The sequence below is a fragment of the Trachypithecus francoisi genome, unplaced genomic scaffold (genome assembly GCF_009764315.1).
Source record: "Trachypithecus francoisi isolate TF-2019V2 unplaced genomic scaffold, Tfra_2.0 Lachesis_group0, whole genome shotgun sequence".
In the NCBI taxonomy this organism is placed as follows: Eukaryota; Metazoa; Chordata; class Mammalia; order Primates; family Cercopithecidae; genus Trachypithecus; species Trachypithecus francoisi.
In genome coordinates, this window is record NW_022681453.1 from 155,571,300 (window position 1) to 155,591,312 (window position 20,013).

General features: G+C 39.0%; 1 protein-coding gene across 9 annotated transcripts in view; it reads left to right on the forward strand.

Moving 5' to 3' along the window:
• The window catches only part of CEP70 (centrosomal protein 70), a 112,885-nt gene that overhangs the window by 77,679 nt on the left and 15,193 nt on the right, over nt 1–20,013 (forward strand). For all 9 annotated transcript variants that reach the window (XM_033212522.1, XM_033212519.1, XM_033212518.1 and 6 more), the window contains 4 exons: nt 2,471–2,527; nt 5,577–5,664; nt 5,752–5,840; nt 9,048–9,122. In XM_033212522.1, the coding sequence (XP_033068413.1) occupies nt 2,471–2,527; nt 5,577–5,664; nt 5,752–5,840; nt 9,048–9,122 (309 nt within the window). The remainder of the gene's footprint in view (nt 1–2,470; nt 2,528–5,576; nt 5,665–5,751; nt 5,841–9,047; nt 9,123–20,013) is intronic.

Sequence of the window (20,013 nt, forward strand, 5' to 3'; positions counted from 1 at the left end):
CTTTGAGAGACTTAAATTGGCCAAAGAGTTTGAGTTCTACTTTCTGTGTGACAGGAAACATACCCAAAGATTTCTGAGCAAGGAGATTAAACCCAGAGACAGAAAGACAAGTTAGTAATCGGTTGTAGTAATCTAGATGAAGGCTAATGAAGGTCTTAACTAGGACCAAAAAAGGGAGAGACACTGCAAAGATGGACAGGAGTTGTCCGGGTGAATTGGCTATAGATGTTGAAAGGAGTGGAGGAGTCAAAGATGGCCAGTTTTTAAGCTACATTTGAAGGAACGGGGAAGAAACCGATGAATTCATTTATGGATATATGCTTAGGCACCTTCAGTCATCCATGTAGACATATCAGGCCTATTGTTAAAAGGGCCAAACTCCAGAGAACTTCCAAATTCCATATACAGAAAGAAGAGGCAGAAGAGGAATTGTGTTTGGGTATCATGATAACCAAGGAACAAAAGTGTTTCAAGGAGAGGGTGATCAGCAGTGTTGCATGCTTCCTCATTGGTTAACTTGTTTACTTTTCCACTGTTTTATTTGCTCAGAATTCCCAGTACTTAACATGTAATAAGTCTTCCCTAAAACTTTATTGAAGATAATTAGTTACAATCACTCAGAATGAATGAAGTTTGCTGTGAAGGAAAAGATTAGAAATAGAAGCGTAGCATAAGGGGGAAGTAGGTCAAGAGGATTTGTGTGGGATATAAAGATTAAAGCATATTTTCAGGATAATGTGAAAGTTGGCATATGTCAAGATGGGAAGGGTTGAAGAGAAAGAATAATCTAGAAAGTTGTGACATTAAGAGCACAATTGGCTGAATTAGGTCTGAAAAGGGGGATGGGTTGGTAATGTTTTCCCAAGATAGGAGGGAAACAGTATAAATTTTTCCTTTAAAAAGAATAACACGCCGGGCGCTGTGGCTCAAGCCTGTAATCCCAGCACTTTGGGAGGCCGAGACGGGCGGATCACGAGGTCAGGAGATCGAGACCATCCTGGCTAACACGGTGAAACCCCATCTCTACTAAAAATACAAAAAAACTAGCCAGGCGAGGTGGCGGCGCCTGTAGTCCCAGCTACTCGGGAGGCTGAGGCAGGAGAATGGCGTGAACCCAGGAGGCGGAGCTTGTAGTGAACTGAGGTCTGGCCACTGCACTCCAGCCTGGGTGACATAGCGAGACTCCGTCTTAAAAAAAAAAAAAAAAAAAAACACATGAAAGCATAGTATTATTTTGTTTTTCTCTCGTTTTTTAAATCATAAAAGCAATGAGTGTTTATAAAAATTCAAACAATATAAAAGTGTATATGGTAAAATGTAACAAATCTGCTTGCTTTCCTAATCCCCACATCCCAGAGATAACCTCCTCTCCTAACAGTTTGGTGTGTGTCCTTCCTACTGTTTCTCAAAAGGAGTGCTGTTGGCATTTTGAGTGAGACAGTTCTTCTTTGTGTATTGTTGTGTTGTTCACTGGTGAATTTTTAGCATTCTGCCCCCTCTCCAACTAGTCAATATGGCAACATTGCCCCTCCATACACCCACTAGGTTACAATTTATTCCCTGGTTAAGAACCCATAGAGTTCTTTTTCAATATATATACATATTCACATCTAACTTTTTTCTTTTTAGACAAAGGTAAAAAATATACATTTGATTATGCAACATTAATTTTTTCCATCATCATTCCTTGTTAAGGACATACAAATTTACATTATTTTTTCTACTTCTCCATTATTTCCTTTTTCTTTTTTTTTTTTCTTTTTCTTTTTTTTGAGACGGAGTCTTGCCCTGTCACCAGGCTGTAGTGCAGTGGTGTGCTCTTGGCTCACTGCAACCTCCGCCTCCCAGGTTCAAGTGATTCTCCTGCCTCAGCCTCCCAAGTAGCTGGGACTACAGGCACGCACCACGACGCCCAGCTAATTTTTTGTATTTTTAGTAGAGATGGGGTTTCGCCATGTTGGCCAGGATGGTCTCAAACTCCTGACCTCGTGATCCACTCACCTCAGCCTCCCAAAGTGCTGGGATTACAGGCTTGAGCCACTGTGCCCAGCCCATTATTTTCTATAGTATGGATGTGCCATTAACCTTTCTCCTGATGGAGAGTTAAATTATTTCTGGCTTTTCACTCTTATAAATAATGGTGCAGTGAACAACTTTGTTCATATTGAGTTGCATCCTTTGACATATTTCTGTGGGAGATATTGCTAGAGGTAGAACTGTTGGGACAAGGAGGATATGCATTTAATATGTTGAGATATAATGTTTATAGTTATTTTTAAATCTATAGTTTGAAATTAATATAACATATGACTTAGTATAGTATTTGCTTTCTGGTAAGAATCACTTAAATTTTTTAAAGCCTGCCAGATAATCTGTACTTACTTTTACACTGTAATTTGAAATTATGTAGTGAAACTAGTAGTTGCTCTAATACCGCATTTTGAAAATAATTCAATATTCTGTTTTCTAGGTTGCTTTGTCTAATTGATTACTATGAATCTAAAATTAGAAAAATTCATACACAAAGGTACGAATAATCCTGTATTACAGTTTTTAAAGTTTTTAATCCAGTAATCACACCAGAAGTTTCTGTAGCTTTTGAAACTTTAAATATACTATGGAAATCCACCTAATATGTCACTGTGAAGTTCTTTTTTATAAAGATCTTGAAGACTATATTTTACAACTTAAGTCAAGATGTTTTGTTGTATTTATGTTAAATTATGTATACTTATTTATCACCGAAGTATTGGTCACAACGGAAATGGTATTTCCCTTTATTTTCTTGAAGTATTACAATTTTTTCTACTGATGTGATCTAGCCCCTGGGTAGTTACTGAGTATATCCACAAAGTACATAGAATTAGATTGGCTGCCTACCAAAGTGCAACCTAATTAGTATGCCGATTTATGTGAGATAAACATAAAATGTCAGTGAAAAATCAGGGTTATAGATTAAAACACACTTATCACATGATTAAATAAGCATAGAGATAAATGGTTTTTGGCTAAACTAAAATAGCTGAAGGATATCTAAGATATAATTTAAAATGCTTTAATGTAAGGTCACTAAAACAGTAGCTAATCTTTTTATTATTTATAGATGGAACAGTTCTTTTAACAAATATGTATTTGAGCACCTATTTTGTACCATGTTCTAAGTAATTAGGATCCCATAATAAAGCAGATAATTCTTCATTTTAATGAAGCATATGTTCGAGTAGTCTTGCCCCAAGAATAGTGACTTTCCAAAATCTTGGAGAGAACAATGGCAGAGCTCCGTGGGTTGCTGGTTGCTGATTATCTGTAGTACCGTGGGGACTCCAAAAAAGAAAAAAAAAGAGAAGAAAGGAAAAGAAAAGGAAGAAGGAAAGAAGGGAGAAGAGAGCAACTAATGAAAAAGCAACTTCTTGCTTTATATTCTTTTCAGAAAGCAGCATTTTATCAAGTAGCATCAGGGACCTTCTGACTTCCAAATGAAACTGTCGTTTAGATGGTAGAGATTCTACAAAGATAGGACAACTACTCAACTCAGCTGTTGTAGCACAAAATCAGACACAGATAATGTGTAAATGAATTGTCACAGGTGTGTTACAATAAAAATAGTTACAAAACCAACAGCCTGCTGAATATAGCCTGCAGACAGCAGTTTGCTGACCCCTGATCTAGATGATGAAGGGAGGGGATTTGGGGTTTTTGGTAAGAGTAGAATTGATTTAACATAACATAGCCATCAGGAAATTTTTCATGTAGAATATGATGTGAGAGGTACTTGTAGAGTTCTGCAAACGGGGTTCTCTGACTAAAGGTGACAAAAGGATTGAGGCCATTGGAGTGGTGGTGGTATTGAATTTAGTTGTCATGAATTTGTAATGAAAATCTGGGGTTGAGGAACGAGCGACTTGGAGAAGAATCACTTTTTAGCTTAAAAAGCTTTTCATCAGTTGTCTAGCTGAAGTAAAGTATTTTGGCCTATGCAAATTATCCTTGGGTCAGATATTTGGATTGAATGTCTTATTGAGGGAAGTGGAGGATAGGAAGAAAATAGGAGATACGTTAATAAATAATATTCTACAAATGAGAAAATTTGCAGCAATAAAAAGAGTCTCCTAAGGAGGGGATTTTTCAGGATTCATTGACTGAACGGAGTTTATATTATAAACTCAGTCTCCTTTCTAAGAATGAGTATTAACTTGAAAGTGAGATTCTGGCAATTTCAGGATAGATTTTGAGATCTACCAATAGGATATAAGTATCATCTAAAGAAGTAGGAGTACTGTAAAAAGAGGATGTAACAATTCGTTGACAAGTATTACATTAGTAAAGAAGATGAAAGAGGAGAGAGAAGACAGGCTAAGATTTGGAGGCCTAAGTAGGATAAACAGGAAGCACAGGAGAAGAGCTATGAACCTGTAGAACTGAAGCAGCAAGACCAAAGGAAGAAGACAGGTGGGACATGGGCCTCTTGCAGTGGCAAAAGCTTCTCTGCTTATCCATTTTTTTAAGGCCAGTGTTGTCCAAAGTTTTTTTTTGTTGTTATTGTTTTTATCATCAGACTATATGCACATGCATAAAATAAACACATTGGGAATAAATAGATCATTTGAACTGAATCAATCCATTGATACTTACTAGACTGGTGATATGTTTATGTGTAATACTAGAAATCGTGCATGTACCCAGTGCACACTAGGCTACAATAGTAATACTTTATGCAACAGTTAAAGCGAAATGTAGTCCTTAAAAAATGAAGTTGTATTTAACAGAAAAGTATTTTATACTGCTTCAATTTTTAGATTTAATGAAATTCAAAGTTTATTTCTTTGGTGGCATTACCCATATTTCAAGTGTTAAGCAGTAACCACTAGCTCATGTAGCTATTGGTTACTATATAGGACAGCACAGTGATAGTTAATCAAGATTGCTAAAAATAATCATATGTATTTGCTAGCACTTTGCATTTCACATAGTCCTTCAGTATCTTTCGTTTGCTTTTTACACCAGTCCTGTAAAGTAGATGTGACAGATACTGTTTTACAGATGAGAAAATAAATTCTGAGAGATTGACTTATTCAAATAGTACAACTAGTTAGTGGTGTTTTCAAGGCTTGAACCAAGACTATTAAATCTGTAGCTTTTTCCACTTACGATCTGCATTTTTTCATACAGGTTTTTTGGTTACCTAAAAGTACTAGAAGAAAAAAATAGTATGTGAATGCATTTTTTGAAAGAACATGAATGTTCCACCTATGTTTCGTTTTGTTTATTCGGCAGTGCTTTTTCACCTCTTATAGTCCATAGTTTTTCTAGGCAGTGAGATACAGTGGTGAATAAGACAAAGTTCTGATCTTCATGGATCGTATATTCTAAGTAAAAAGAGAGTAAATGGATATTGTATGTCCTATAATAATAGATAGTAGTAGTGTTCTAATACCTCTCTCTATGAGAACAAGTAGGAAATTTGAATTAATTTTAATTCATGTTTAGATGATTAAACCCTCATTACATTGGTTTAATTAGATTTTTTTCTTTGAAGATAGATTTTTCATAAGTATACTGCATGCATATTTTCATAGGCAATATAAAGAAGATGAAAGTCAGTCAGAAGAAGAAAACCACTACAGAAATCTGGACGCCTCACCAACTTATAAAGGCCTTTTAATGGTATGGGGACTGCATAACCAATAAATACGTTTTAATAAAGTAAGTAATCTAAGAAAGTTAATTATTTTTCTATGAAATGTGTTGCAGTCATTACAGAATCAACTCAAGGAGTCAAACTCTCAGATTGATGCACTCTTAAGTGAAAAGCTGAACCTCCAAAAAGATTTGGAAACCAGGTGAGAGAAACTTAAGTTTTTTTTTTTTTTTCTGAGACAGAGTTTCACTCTGTCACTCAGGCCAAGTGCAGTGGTGTGATCATGTCTCACTGCAGCCTTGACCTCCAGGGCTCAAGACTAATCAAGTCTCTTAGCTGGGACTATAGGTGCGAGCCACCACACCCAGCTAATTTTTAAAATTATTTATTTTTAATTGAGACAGAGTCTCACTCTGTCCCCCAGGCTGGAGTGCAGTGGCGAGATCTCGGCTCACTGCAACATCTGCCTCCCAGGTTCAAGGGACTCTCCTGCCTCAGCCTCCCGAGTAGCTGGGATTACAGGTGCGTGCCACGACGGCTGGCTATTTTTTGTATTTTTAGTAGAGATGAGGTTTCACCATGTTGGTCAGGCTGGTCTTGAACTTCTGACCTCAAGTGATCCTTTCTCCTTGGCCTCCCAAAGTGCTGGGATTACAGGCATGAGCCACCATGCTCGGCCTCTAATTTTTTAATTTTTTGTTTGGTAGAGATGGGGTCTCCTTGTGTTGCCTAGGCTGATCTTGAACTCCTAGGCTTAGTGCCAGAATTCCCAAAGTACTGGAATTACAGGCATGAGCCACTGCATCCCGGTCAACTTTTCTTCATCCTTTGAAAAGTAAACATACACTGGAATTTGGAATATTAAATGCACCATTCTATCTCCTTTGCTCTAAAGCTAATCATGAGTACATAATATTCTTATACTCACTTTAGTCAGTTCTCTCCCATGATAACTTATGAAAGGAACAAAAACACACGGGTAGGCAAGGGAAATGAGAAAACAGGAGTCCACATGGAAGAAGTTAAAACTAGCTAAGAACTTCAAATAAGCTGGGCACAGTGGCTTTCGCCTGTAATCTCAGCACTTTGGGAGGCAGAGGCAGGCGGATTGCTTGAGGCAGGAATTCGAGACCAGAGTGGGCAACATGGCAAAACCCCTTCTCTACAAAAAATATAAAAATTAACCGGGTGTGGTGGTCTGTGGCTGTAGTCCCAGCTACTCAGGAGACTGAGGTGGAAGGATCACTTGACCCCAGGAGGTCAAGGCTGCAGTGAGCCATGATCATGTCACTGTACTCCAGCCTGGGTGACAGAGCGAGACCCTGTGTCAAAAAAAAAAACAAAAAACAAAAAGCAAATAGATCAGTCTTTTTTATTTTGCTTTTAAAAAATAGCTTTAATGAGTTACAATTGATGTACAGTACACTGCATATATGTAAGTTACACCATTTATTGAATTATGTGTATACACCTGTGAAACAGTTATAATCCAGATAATCACTTTGGAGGCTAGGTGCGGTGGCTCATGCCTATAATACCAGCACTTTGGGAAGCCCAGGTAGGAGGATTGTTTGAGGCCAGGAGTTCAAGACCAGCCTGAGCAACACGTGAGACCTCGTCTCTAGAAAAAAATATAAAAAATTAGCCAGGCATGGAAGCGTACTCCTGCAGTCCCAGCTATTAAGGAGGCTGAGGTGAGAAGATCGCTTGAGCCCAGGAGGTCAAGGCTGCAGTGAGCTGTGTTCATACCACTGCACTCCAACCTGGGCAACAGAGACCCTGTCTCTTAAAAACAAAAACAAAACAAAAAACACCCTAAAAGTTATCTCTTGCCCCTTTTGTAATCCCTGCTGCCTCTCTTTGCCTTTGCCTCAGGTAACCACTGATTTGCTTTTAGTCATTATGCATTAGTTTATATTTCCTAGACTCCATATAAGTGGAGCTGTACAATATTTACTCTTTTTTGTCTATTGTCTTTCACTCAGCATGATTATTGTCTTAAATTTTTATTTTAATTGCTAATTGACAAATTACAGCTGTATATATTTATGAGGCACAAAGTGATGTTACGATTTATGAATACAATGCAGAATAATTAAATCAAGCTAATTAACATATCCATCATCTAATACCTTTTGTGGTTGAAAACATTTGAAATTTACTCTTAGTGATTTTGAAATGTACAATACATTAATATTTACTATATTAGATTCAGTCTTATACCAGCGGAGTTCTCATTCTCAAATTATACTGGAATGCCTTGTTGTTCTTATTTCTGTGCTGTGGGATGAGAAGAAAAGTAAAATTTATAATGGCACACAACAGAAAGTTATATCCAGCATAGCTACAAAAGGATGACACTCTCTATGTTGACAGTAATAAAGAATGAACATTTTTGAGCCTTGTTTTCATTCAACAAGTATTTGAATACCTATTGTAAGTTAGACACTGTCCCAGACTCTGGGATGAAGAAGAGACCAAAACAAATTTCCTGTTCTCAATAAGCTTATATTTTAATGGCTGGGCACGGTGGCTCCCGCCTGTAATCCCAGCACTTTAGGAGGCCGAGGCGGGCCTCTTGAGGTCAGGAGTTTGAGACCAGCCTGGCCAACTTGGTGAAACCTGTCTCTACCAAAAAAATACAAAAATTAGCCAGGGGTGGTGGTGCACATCTATAGTCCCAGCTATTCAAGAGGTCAAGGTGGGAGAATAGCTTGAACCTGGGAGGCAGAGGTTGCAGTGAACTGAACTCGTGCCACTGCACTCCAGCCTAGGCGACAGTGTGAGACCCTGTCTCAAAAAAAACAAACAACAACAACAAAAAAAAACCTTACACCTTAATGGAGAGAGGGACCTGATACCTAGCATAAGTCATTTATATAAAATGTGAAAACCTTGAACACAATAATATGTAAATTTATGATTAAATAGTAAAAATTTAAAAACATACATGGGAATAATGAACAGTGAATTGAGGATAGTGGTTATCTATGGTATGGGAAGGAGAAGAATGACATTAATGAGGGACATGTGGAATTTTAAGTATATGAATAAAGTTTAAGATTTGAATCATAATCTGTTAATATTCAAATTTGATAAAGCTAGGTGGTGGATACACCAGGATTTGTTATAATGTTCTCTGTTTTTGTCTGTATACTTGAAATATTTCACTATAAAAACAGGTAATAGATTAGCAGCAAAAAATAACTAAAAGCCTTTGAATAAGGGATAACAGAGAAGAAGAAATCTAAATGGCCGGTTAACACCAAATTAGCAATCATGAAATATTTTCAGAAGTTTAATAAGTATATTTGTGACAAGTAACAAAGTACTGTATGTAGTTTATTTAAGTACCTTTATGGTTTTATTCAGTAAATTGAATTAATTTATCATTATTTATTTTCCACAGGCCCACACAGCATGAATTAAGACTTTATAAACAGAAGGTGAAGAAGCTGGAAAAAGCCCTTAAGAAAAGTGTCAAGTAATTATATTTTTACCAAAATTACTGCTTTTATTAGGATTTTTTATTTTATTTATTTATTTATTGAGATGGAGTCTTGCTCTGTCGCCCAGGCTGGAGTGCAGTGGCGCAATCTTGGCTCACTGCAAGCTCCACCTGCCAGGTTCATGCCATTCTCCTACCTCAGCCTCCCGAGTAGCTGGGACTACAGGAGCCTGCCACTACCCCTGGCTAATTTTTTTTTTTTTTTTTTGTATTTTTAGTAGAGACGGGGTTTCACCGTGTTAGCTAGGATGGTCTCGATCTCCTGACCTCGTGATTCGCCTGCCTCGGCCTCCCAAAGTGCTGGGATTACAGGTGTGAGCCACTGTGCTTGGCCTTATTTTATTTATTTTTATTACATGTCAGCTTATGCTACCTCCTAGTGGCTTTGACTTGGACCTACCAGGCTGATGGGGAAAATGACATTAAAAGGGGGTATTTCTGGTTTCACAGTTTAAGAGCAATTTCTACTGTGCTGGATTTGGCTATATATTTATCTTAAGTGAGAACAAAAAAAAGTAGTTGCCTGAAGTAATAAAGGACAAAGATTTTAAATAGAAAATTGTCTTTGGAAGTAATGGAAGAATTGCAAGAGAATCAATGAAATTAGAAGCGACAAGCCTCCAATTTTTGTGGTTGGTAGTTATGATCTGAATGTTTTAAAGTGAGCCTTATCACACTTTAAAAGTACCAGAAGGAATGCAGGGAGCCATTTATATCTACTGCTTGTACCCTTCCTGACTTTGGAAAGCAGTGCTCAGTATTTCAAAGAGTTGATCTCAAACAGTGATTGTGTTTTCTGAAGATTATCTATGTGTACTCTTTCATTCAAGGGAATGGGATTTGAGAAAGTACTTTGGGGAGTGTTGGGATGAAATATTTTGAAAGCTATGAGTTAATATATGCATTAAATGTATTAAGTCAGTTGTATTAGCATTTATGATTCAGTTTTCAGTGACAGCTGTATTTCCTCCTTCCTGTGGCAACACATAACACAGTGACAGGCAGGTATCATGAGTAACGAGGAATTACATACTGGGTTAAAATAATAGGGGCCAGGTGCAGTGGCTCACACCTGTAATCCCAGCACTTTGGGAGACTGAGGCAGGAGAACTGCTTGAGTCCAGGAGTTTAAGACCAGCCTGGGCAATGTAGTGAGTCCTTGTCTCTACAAAGAATTTAAAAATTAGCCAGGTGTGGTGGTGCTTACCTGTAGCCCCAGTTACTGAGGAGGCTGAGGTAGGAGGATTGCTTGAGCTCAGGAGGTCAAAGCTGTAGTGAGCTATGATCACATCACTGTACTCCAGCCTGGGCAAAAGAGCAAGACCCTGTCCCTCCACCCCTTCTCTCCCCCAAAAAAAGATAATAGAGGAGGAAAACTAAAAAAGGAAAGAGAAGTGGCAAGTTCAGAAAGGATGCATGCATATTCAATGAATAATTATTCTCTTCCTACTATTCTTGATATTTAGTGTACTTACAATTCTTCTTACATCTGTTTGGCATTCTAGGCACTGGTTGCAGTGGTAAACAAAATAGAAAAGGCCCCCGACCTCATAGAGATTACATGCAGGGAGAAAGATAATGAAAAAATAAATAAGACAATTTCAATATACTATAAGTACTAAATGTACAATACTGGGTGAGTAGCCATTATATGAGTTTGGAGAAGAGATGGTAGTGACATGGTCGAAGGTGGCAGTAGTGGAGGTGATGAGAAGTATTTGGAATTGGAGAATGGAGGTAGAATCAATAGGACTTCATGATGGGTTGAATATAGGGAGTTGTGGGGAAAAAGGAAGAATCAGAAGTCTCCCAAGTTTTAACCTTGAATAACAAGGTGGTTGTCGGTGCCATTAACGAGATAGGAGATTGAGAGAGAAGCAACTGGGAGAAGGAGGATGTAGGCAAGTAAAAAGAGAAGGAAACCTGTTGACTCTAAAGCAAATGTATAAGATACACACACACACACACACACACACACGTACACACATGCATGCACTTACGCATACATAGAAATATATAGTCTTCATTATTCATAGATTCCATATTTATGAATTTGCCTACCTGCTAAAATTTATTTATAATCACAAAATCTGTACAGCACCTGCAGTCATTCATGGACATGTACGGGGCGGAAAATAATTTGGGTCACCCAACACACACATGCTTAGTTTTCAAACAAGATGATGCCCTGCCCTGTTGTTTGAGCTGTCACACTGTAAACAAATGTCCTTTTCTCCTATCTATTTAGTGATACTTTTTTTTTTTTTTTTTTTTTGCATTTCTATGCTTTTTGTTGGTGATTTCTTTAAGATGGCCCCTGAGTTAGTGCTGAAGCGCTGTTTGGTGTTCTTATCCACAAGAAGGCTATAATATGCCTTGTAGAAAAAATACACCTATAAGATAAGCTTTATCAGGTATGGCTTATAGAGTACTGTTGTCCATGGGTTCAATGTTAATGAATCAACTATATATATATTTTAAAGGTGTCTTTAAATAGAAACATACATACAACAAGGTTATATATTGATTATTTAAGGAAAATGTGACCAGACTTGCAGGAACCTGACCCTGTATTTCCCCTAGGAGCAAGTGGTTCAGTATTTGCTAATTCAGCATTCATGGTGATTTTATAGAACATAACTACCATGAATAATGAGAATTGACTGCATATATATATATATATAATATATATAGTTGTTGTTATTTATTTGAGCTCTGGTCTTTAGAGTGACTTTTATTATCGTCCTTTAAAATTATGATTCAGACCCAATTTCCGCTATATTTTTCCTCTAAATTTTGAAGAAATGATGTGTTTTTGTTTTTAAATCTTTTTTTAAAGTTTAAAACTTTGGTAGTATCTAGACATGGAAACATGGAAACAAATTTGGGAGTGTTATATAACTTAGCCAAGTTATACAGGTTACTCGTATATGGAAGAACTTGAATAGAAATCAGATCCTTATCCAATCATTCTGACTCCAAAACTTATACTCTTAGATACCATACAGTTAGAATTAAACAGAACACTCAATGAAACAAAAATTTTTAAGGTAAAACTTACAAAATTTTTACTTTGCAAGGTAAAACTTAAAAAACAGAAAATATTTTAAAAACTTAAGAAATTTAAAATTAAAGAAACTTAAAAAACTTAAAAAATTTTACTTTTCAAGGTAAAACTTAAAAAACTTTTATTTCTGTAGTGCCAGAGGTAGAATATTTTTTCAGAGTACTACTGATGCTGGGGAAATAATTAAAACTAAAATCTCCTGTCCATCCAGTGAATTCTCTTTACAAATGTAGGAAAAAAAAAGAAACAGTTTTATTACTGAATTCAATCAGACTCAATCAGATTGTGACACACATTACAGGCAATCTGTTAAGAGATATTGCAAGGACAGAAAGAAATGTCACCTTTTTGTATAGCCAGGCAGATACAATCCATTATATACATGTTAATTATCTGTATTAAAGGAAAAATAAAAACCTCTATTGTTTTTTGATAAGTAAGAGGTTACAACTTGGGGCCAGGAGCCTAGACAAAATTCCAACAGCGTCAGGGAAACAAGGTACCATCTTCCGAGATGTTCACATTTCAAAGAAATGATTCCAAAGCCCCCAAGAAAGACACTGCTGATATTCAAAACTGGCAAGAGCCTTATTTAGCTCTTAATAAGATTTATGTACATCTTAAAGAGAGCAAAGGATTTATAGTTACAGATTTTCCAAAGGAAATGCTACAAGAAATGGAAGAGGGTATAGTTATAGTCTCTTTTCTTTTTGGAACCAAAGAAAATTGAGTTAGTTTGTGTTTTTTTTTTAGATTTGTAGTTAACAAACTTTCAATGTCAAATAAGGCTATTAACAATTTAATGTGGGAGAACATGGACTCTTCTTGAGTTATTATTACAAACAGGCTGATTATAAAATTACCTTGTTAGGAAGTGATTAAATAAGTCTGCCTCTGTAAGATAAACAAAGGTACTACACTAATTTCATTTAATTTTTCAATAGTATTTATGTTTTGCTAGGGAAAAAACAAAATCTTACAGCCACTCTGTGTTGAGCTGACAGTCCTTGAAGTGGTTAGGCCAATGAACCAAAGTGAAATTAACAGTCAAACTGTTAACTTACTGCTATAGGATAAACAAGAGGCCCAAATGAAAAGGGCTGACTCCTCGATGTTGCATTTTTCCCTATTGGAATAGCACCAGGCGAGGAACAGTCTGACATAACACCCAGATGGGGGAACCATCTCACTGCCTAGGAGCCCTACACAAAAGATTCCTACTGTTTTAAGGTGTAGGGAGAAGAAAGGCTAGGAGTGGAAAAGTACTGAGTCAGAGTGGAGAAAAGTATTTTAATTAAGGCTTCTCCACCAATGAGAAGATCTTGGATAGAGGTACTTGACACGTGACTCAGTCTAAGCTCCAAGAGGCCCCTAATGGAGGTGCCTAGGGTAGGAATGCAGAAATGCTTGTGGCAAGGCACTAGAATAACAGTAGTAGTAGTAGTATAGCTTTCAGGAAGTAAAGGAGGTGGTGTGTCTTTGACTGCAACTGTCTCCAGAGATTGCAGTGCACAGGCTGTGCATCATGTCTGGTGTGGAGAGGACAGCTTTCCCCACAAGAGATTTTCTAGGCAAAGCCTTTGTAATTACCTATGGCTGTGCCTGAAATATAACACATTGGATTTTAGCCAGGAGCTGGACTTTTCAACTAGAGAAACACTTGCCTTCAGAGTTTGGCACTGGTGCTGAGTTGAAGTGAACCACCCCTCTTTCCATCACTAACTGTCTTAGGAAGTCCTAAGATTGTAGGGTAAAAGACTCGGCGAACAATATAGCTTTGAAAAGCTCACACTGATGCACCTATGTGTTTTGCATTACTGTAGCTAAATTAGTGGAATTTTTAAAAACAAAATTGGCAGTCCTTTTTTTTAACTCATTCCTCATCTCCAGCATGGATCTTATTCCACTGTGATATCACAGAAAAGCTCCAACAGAACACAGTTAAAAGCTGTAAAGTTTCTGCACATGGAAAGTTATCTTATGGAGATGGCTATACAAAATAGATAACACAGCATATTTTAAGTTGGAGGTACAGTTTTCTGTTTTCTCAGTGTCCACAAAAAAACATAGTTGCTGCTGCTGAATACATGGAGTAAGAGTCTTCAAAGCATGCAAAGTACCCCTTAGTCACTCCTAGGGGATTTTTATTATCTTTCAGGCCCTTCCTTACTGCTCTGGATACTGTAGAACAACTCTACCATATTTCTGAGTACAGCCCAGGCAGCTACAACACAGGTTTCTAAAATGACAATTAAGTCATGCAGATAGAAAATGAGGAAATCATCAGCAATATAACATGAAAGTTATATCGTTCATGTATCGTTTTTCCTAGACTCAAGGCACTATAATAACAGCAGTAATAGTTATAGCCTTCAGGAAGGGGGCAAGCTTTGCTAGTACATAGACAAGTGCCCTTTTAGCTCTCGTTTAAGAAAATTTAGAATGAGCCAACAGTACCCTGGGCTCCTTCCCTGACCCCCAGCATTAGACAGACTATAGGCTGGAAGCAAGTTGCACTTCCTCTCTTGCCCATTTTAACCTCAGCTTCTTTGGCCCAGGGCTCCACTTCAGTCTTCTTGTCTTGGCATGGGTAAGCCAACATTTCTTCTTTGTTGTCTGTGCATTTTTAATATATCCTGAGGCAACCTCCAGACATTCTTGATCTGTCCAACTTAACTCCTGAAGCACCAATTGTTGTTTTTATTCTCCAGTTCTAAAGCGACATCAGTTGTAAGTAGTTTGGTTTCTAATACAATTTTCTCCTGAGCCCTGTTAATTACTTGCATGATTTTGCAGAATGTGAAGTTTTTCAGTAGTACTGTTAATGGCAGATATTTTCTGTGAGACTAAGTGAAACAGTTTCCTGAGTCCCCAGCTTTTACTAATCATTGTCTTATATAAACTTAGAAAAACAATGGGACTAAATGAGTTAATACATGTACAGTGCTTAGAATTCCTGCATAGAGAAGGCAGTCAGTACTTACTAGTTACCATCATTAGGCTCCCAATAAATTTTAGTTACTGTAATTATTAAGCGAGGATGTATCTCTTTATTCATCTGGTTAATGGAATCACATTTCATTAACACATTAGAGTACACATTAGAGTAACTAATCAGTACATGCAATTATATATTTAGATTATTGCACTGACAGCAAAAATGTTGTATATCTGCAGTGTAATATTTATTAATCAGATTTGCAAACAATTCATTGATAAGTTGAACATTTTCACCTAAGTGAAAGGAACTAACATTTAAATTCAGATATATCACTTTACTTCTAGTCCTTCTAGAGGCCATATCAGCTTTTCTGTGTCCTTTTTTGTTCTGGATAATATGCTTTTGGCACTGCCTTTAGGCAAAACTGTGAAGAATGTGAATGTAGTAAATAGATAGGAAGTCATTTATAATTTGGCTTGGGCCAAATATATATATATATATTCACTAGAAAGCAGAGAATAGCAATTGAGTGAATATAAGGGGAATATATGTGACTGGAGTAGGTAATTGTAGGGAAGTAGTAGAATCAAGTAAGAAAGGAGTCAGGAGAAATACTGTGTTAAGGACTGGCTGGGCGCGGTGGCTCACTCCTGTAATCTCAGCATTTTGGGAGGCTGAGGCGGGTGGGTCACCTGAGGTCAGGAGATTGAGACCAGCCTGGGCAACATGGTGAAACCCCCTCTCTACTAAAAACAAACAAACAAACAAAAATACAAAAATTAGCTGGGTATGGTGGCACATGCCTGTAGTCGCAGCTACACTTTGGGAGGCTGAGGCAGAAGAATCGCTTGAACCTGGGAGGCAGGGGTTGCAGTGAGGCGAGGTCATGCCACTGCATGACCCAATTAGCTTGGGTGACAGAGTGAGACTCCATCTCCAAAAAAAAGAAAGAAATACTGTGTTAGGACTAACAGCATGGAGAGTTTTGAATGCTAGCCCAAGGAAATTAGATTTAACACATAAAGGAATGGGAAATCATTGATTGTTTTTCAACAGGAAAATGACATGATGGAGTTTTACTATTCTGTTTTTACAAACAGGCAGAGCGCATCATTAATGAGTCATAAGAGTCAGTTTAGTGGGTTGAAGTCCCAGCAGGAAACTGATGGCATACTCAAATTGAAGAGGGGTAATTTGAAGGACGATTAAGAGACTACAGTAGTCCCCCATTATCAGTGGGGGATACGTTCCAGGACCCCCAGTAGATACCTGAGACCTCAGAACCAAACCTAGTCGCCATCAATTGGAACATATTTATGTCTGTGTATTCCACCCACAAATTTAATGCTTTTTCCATCTTTTTTTTTTTTCCTTGAGATGGAGTCTTGCCCTGTTGCCCAGGCTAGAGTGCAATGGCACGATCTCAGCTCACTGCAACCTCTGCCTCCTCCCAGTTTCAAACAATTCTCCTGCCTCAGCCTCCCGAGTAGCTGGGATTACAGGCACATGCCACTATGCCCTTTTTTTTTTTTTTCCAATAGAAACGGTGTTTTACCACGTTGGCCAGGCTGGTCTCCAACTCCTGACCTCGTGATCCTCCCACCTCGGCCTCCCAAAGTGCTGCAATTATAGGCATGAGTCACCGTGCCCAGCCGCTTTTTCCATCTTAACTAAGCATGTATCACACACTGTGGCTGTAACTTTTGCAGTTTGAGGTCCGACAGCAAAACTAGCCCGGATTTCTTATTCTTTCTTTACAATTTCACAGGTAGAAGATTCGTTGATACTGTATATCTTAGCAACCTCAGCATACAATTTTTTTCTTAAGTGGAGAACTTTCACCTTTTCACTTAAAGGATGCACTTTATGATTTCTCTTTGGCATATCCAAATTGCCAGCATTGCTGCTGTTGCATTTTGGGGCCATTATTAAGTTAAATAAGGGTTGTTACTTGAACATAAGCACTGTGGTACCCAACAGTTGATCTGATAACCAAGATGGCTACTAAGTGACTAATTGGGAGGGGGGCGGAGCAAGATAGCCGAATAGGAACAGCTCCAGTCTCCAACTCCCAGCGCGAGCGACACAGAAGACCGGTGATTTCTGCATTTTCAACTGAGGTACTGGGGTCATCTCACTAGGGAGTGCCAGACAATCGGTGCTGGTCAGCTCCTGCAGCCCGACCAGCAAGAGCTGAAGCAGGGCGAGGCATCGCCTCACCTGGGAAGCGCAAGGGGGAAGGGAATCCCTTTTCCTAGCCAGGGGAACTGAGACACACAACACCTGGAAAATTGGGTGACTCCCACCCCAATACTGCGCTTTAAGCAAACGGGCACACCAGGAGAATATATCCCACACCTGGCCAGAAGGGTCCCACGCCCACAGAGCCTCCCTCATTGCTAACACAGCAGTCTGCGATCTAACCGCAAGGCAGCAGCGAGGCTGGGGGAGGGGCGCCCGCCATTGCTGAGGCTTAAGTAGGTAAACAAACCCGCTGGGAAGCTCGAACTGGGTGGAGCTCACAGCAGCTCAAGGAAACCTGCCTGTCTCTGTAGACTCCACCTCTGGGGACAGGGCACAGTTAACAACAACAACAAAAAAAGCAGCAGGAACCTCTGCAGACGCAAACGACTCTGTCTGACAGCTTTGAAGAGAGCAGTGGATCTCCCAACACCGAGGTTGAGATCTGAGAAGGGACAGACTGCCTGCTCAAGTGGGTCCCTGACCCCTGAGTAGCCTAACTGGGAGACATCCCCCACTAGGGGCAGTCTGACACCCCACACCTCACAGGGTGGAGTACACCCCTGAGAGGAAGCTTCCAAAGTAAGAATCAGACAGGTACACTCGCTGTTCAGCAATATTCTATCTTCTGCAACCTCTGCTGCTGATACCCAGGCAAACAGGGTCTGGAGTGGACCTCAAGCAATCTCCAACAGACCTACAGCTGAGGGTCCTGACTGTTAGAAGGAAAGCTAACACAAAGGACACCCACACCAAAACCCCATCAGTACATCACAATCATCAAAGACCAAAGGCGGATAAAACCACAAAGATAGGGAAAAAGCAGTGCAGAAAAGCTGGAAATTCAAAAAATCAGAGCACATCTCCCCCTCCAAAGGAACGCAACTCATCGCCAACAATGGAACAAAGCTGGACAGAGAATGACTTTGACGAGTCAAGAGAAGAAGGCTTCAGTCGATCAAACTTCCAGAGCTAAAGGAGGAACCACGTAACCAGCGCAAAGAAACTAAAAACCTTGAAAAAAGAATGGATGAATGGATAACTAGAATAATCAATGCAGAGAAAACCTTAAAAGAACTGATAGAGATGAAAACTGTAACACGAGAACTACATAACAAATGCACAAGCTTCAGTAACTGACTCAATCAACTGGAAGAAAGAGTATCAGCAATTGAAGATCAAATGAATGAAATGAAGCGAGAAGTGTAGAGAAAAAAGTGTAAAAAGAAATGAACAAAGCCTCCAAGAAATATGGGATTATGTGAAAAGACCAAATCTACATCTGATTGGGGTGCCTGAAAGTGACAGGGAAAATGGAACCAAGTTGGAAAACACTCTTCAGAATATCATCCAGGAGAACTTCCCCAACCTAATAAGGCAGGCCAACATTCAAATTCAGGAAATACAGAGAACGCCACAAAGATACTCCTCAAGAGGAGCAACTCCAAGACACATAATTGTCAGATTCACCAAAGTTGAATCGAAGGAAAAAATGTTAAGGGCAGCCAGACAGAAAGGTCGGGTTACACACAAAGGGAAACCCATTAGACTAACAGCAGATCTCTCAGCAGAAACTCTCCACGCCAGAAGAGAGTGGGGGCCAATATTCAACATTCTTAAAGAGAAGAATTTTCAACCCAGAATTTCATATCCGGCCAAACAAAGTTTCATAAGTGAAGGAGAAATAAAATCCTTTACAGACAAGCAAATTCTTAGAGATTTTGTCACCACCAGGCCTGCCCTACAAGAGATCCTGAAGGAAGCACTAAACATGGAAAGGAACAACCGGTACCAGCCATTGCAAAAACATGCCAAAATGTAACGTCCATCGATGCTAGGAAGAAATTGCATCAACTAGCGAGCAAAATAACCAGTAGAATACAAAGAGAGAGGGACCAAACGTCTAGCTGTTCCTGCTACAGTACCCAAACCAGTGGCCCTTCCCACGCTTCCTGCTCCCTTTATCTATAGTCTGTAAGCTTGGAGCACCTTGGATGGAAGTCGCTTCCATCCTTTGTTGTATTTCTCTCTTGTGCTGTCTTCTGTGGGTGTTGGGGGCTGGTTAGAACTTTCTTCTTCAATCTGATCTCTTCTGTCTTCAGAGATTCCTTCTGATTTGCGATTTATTGAGAAGGCCTTCTTGTTTTCCAGTGACAATATAATTTAAAATTTTTTTAACTCTGGTCGGGCTCAGTGGCTCACGCCTGTAATCCCAACACTTTGGGAGGCTGAGGTGGGCAGATCACGAGGTTGGGAGATCGAGACCATCCTGGTTAACATGGTGAAACCCCGTCTCTACTAAAAACACAAAAAATTAGCCGGGCATGGTGGCGGGCTCCTGTAGTCCCAGCTCCTCGGGAGGCTGAGGCAGGAGAATGGTGTGAACCCGGGAGGTGGAGATTACAGTGAGCCAAGATCGTGCCACTGCACTCCAGCCTGGGTAACAGAGCAAGACTCCGTCTCAAAAAAAATTTTTTTTAACTCTATATAGGCATGTATGTATATGTTTATAAATATACACACATACATGTGTGCACACATACATATAAGTAAAGTGATGTAAGGCTATTGGGAGGGTGACTGGATCATGTACTTAGTTTATCATCTTGGTCCAGTGT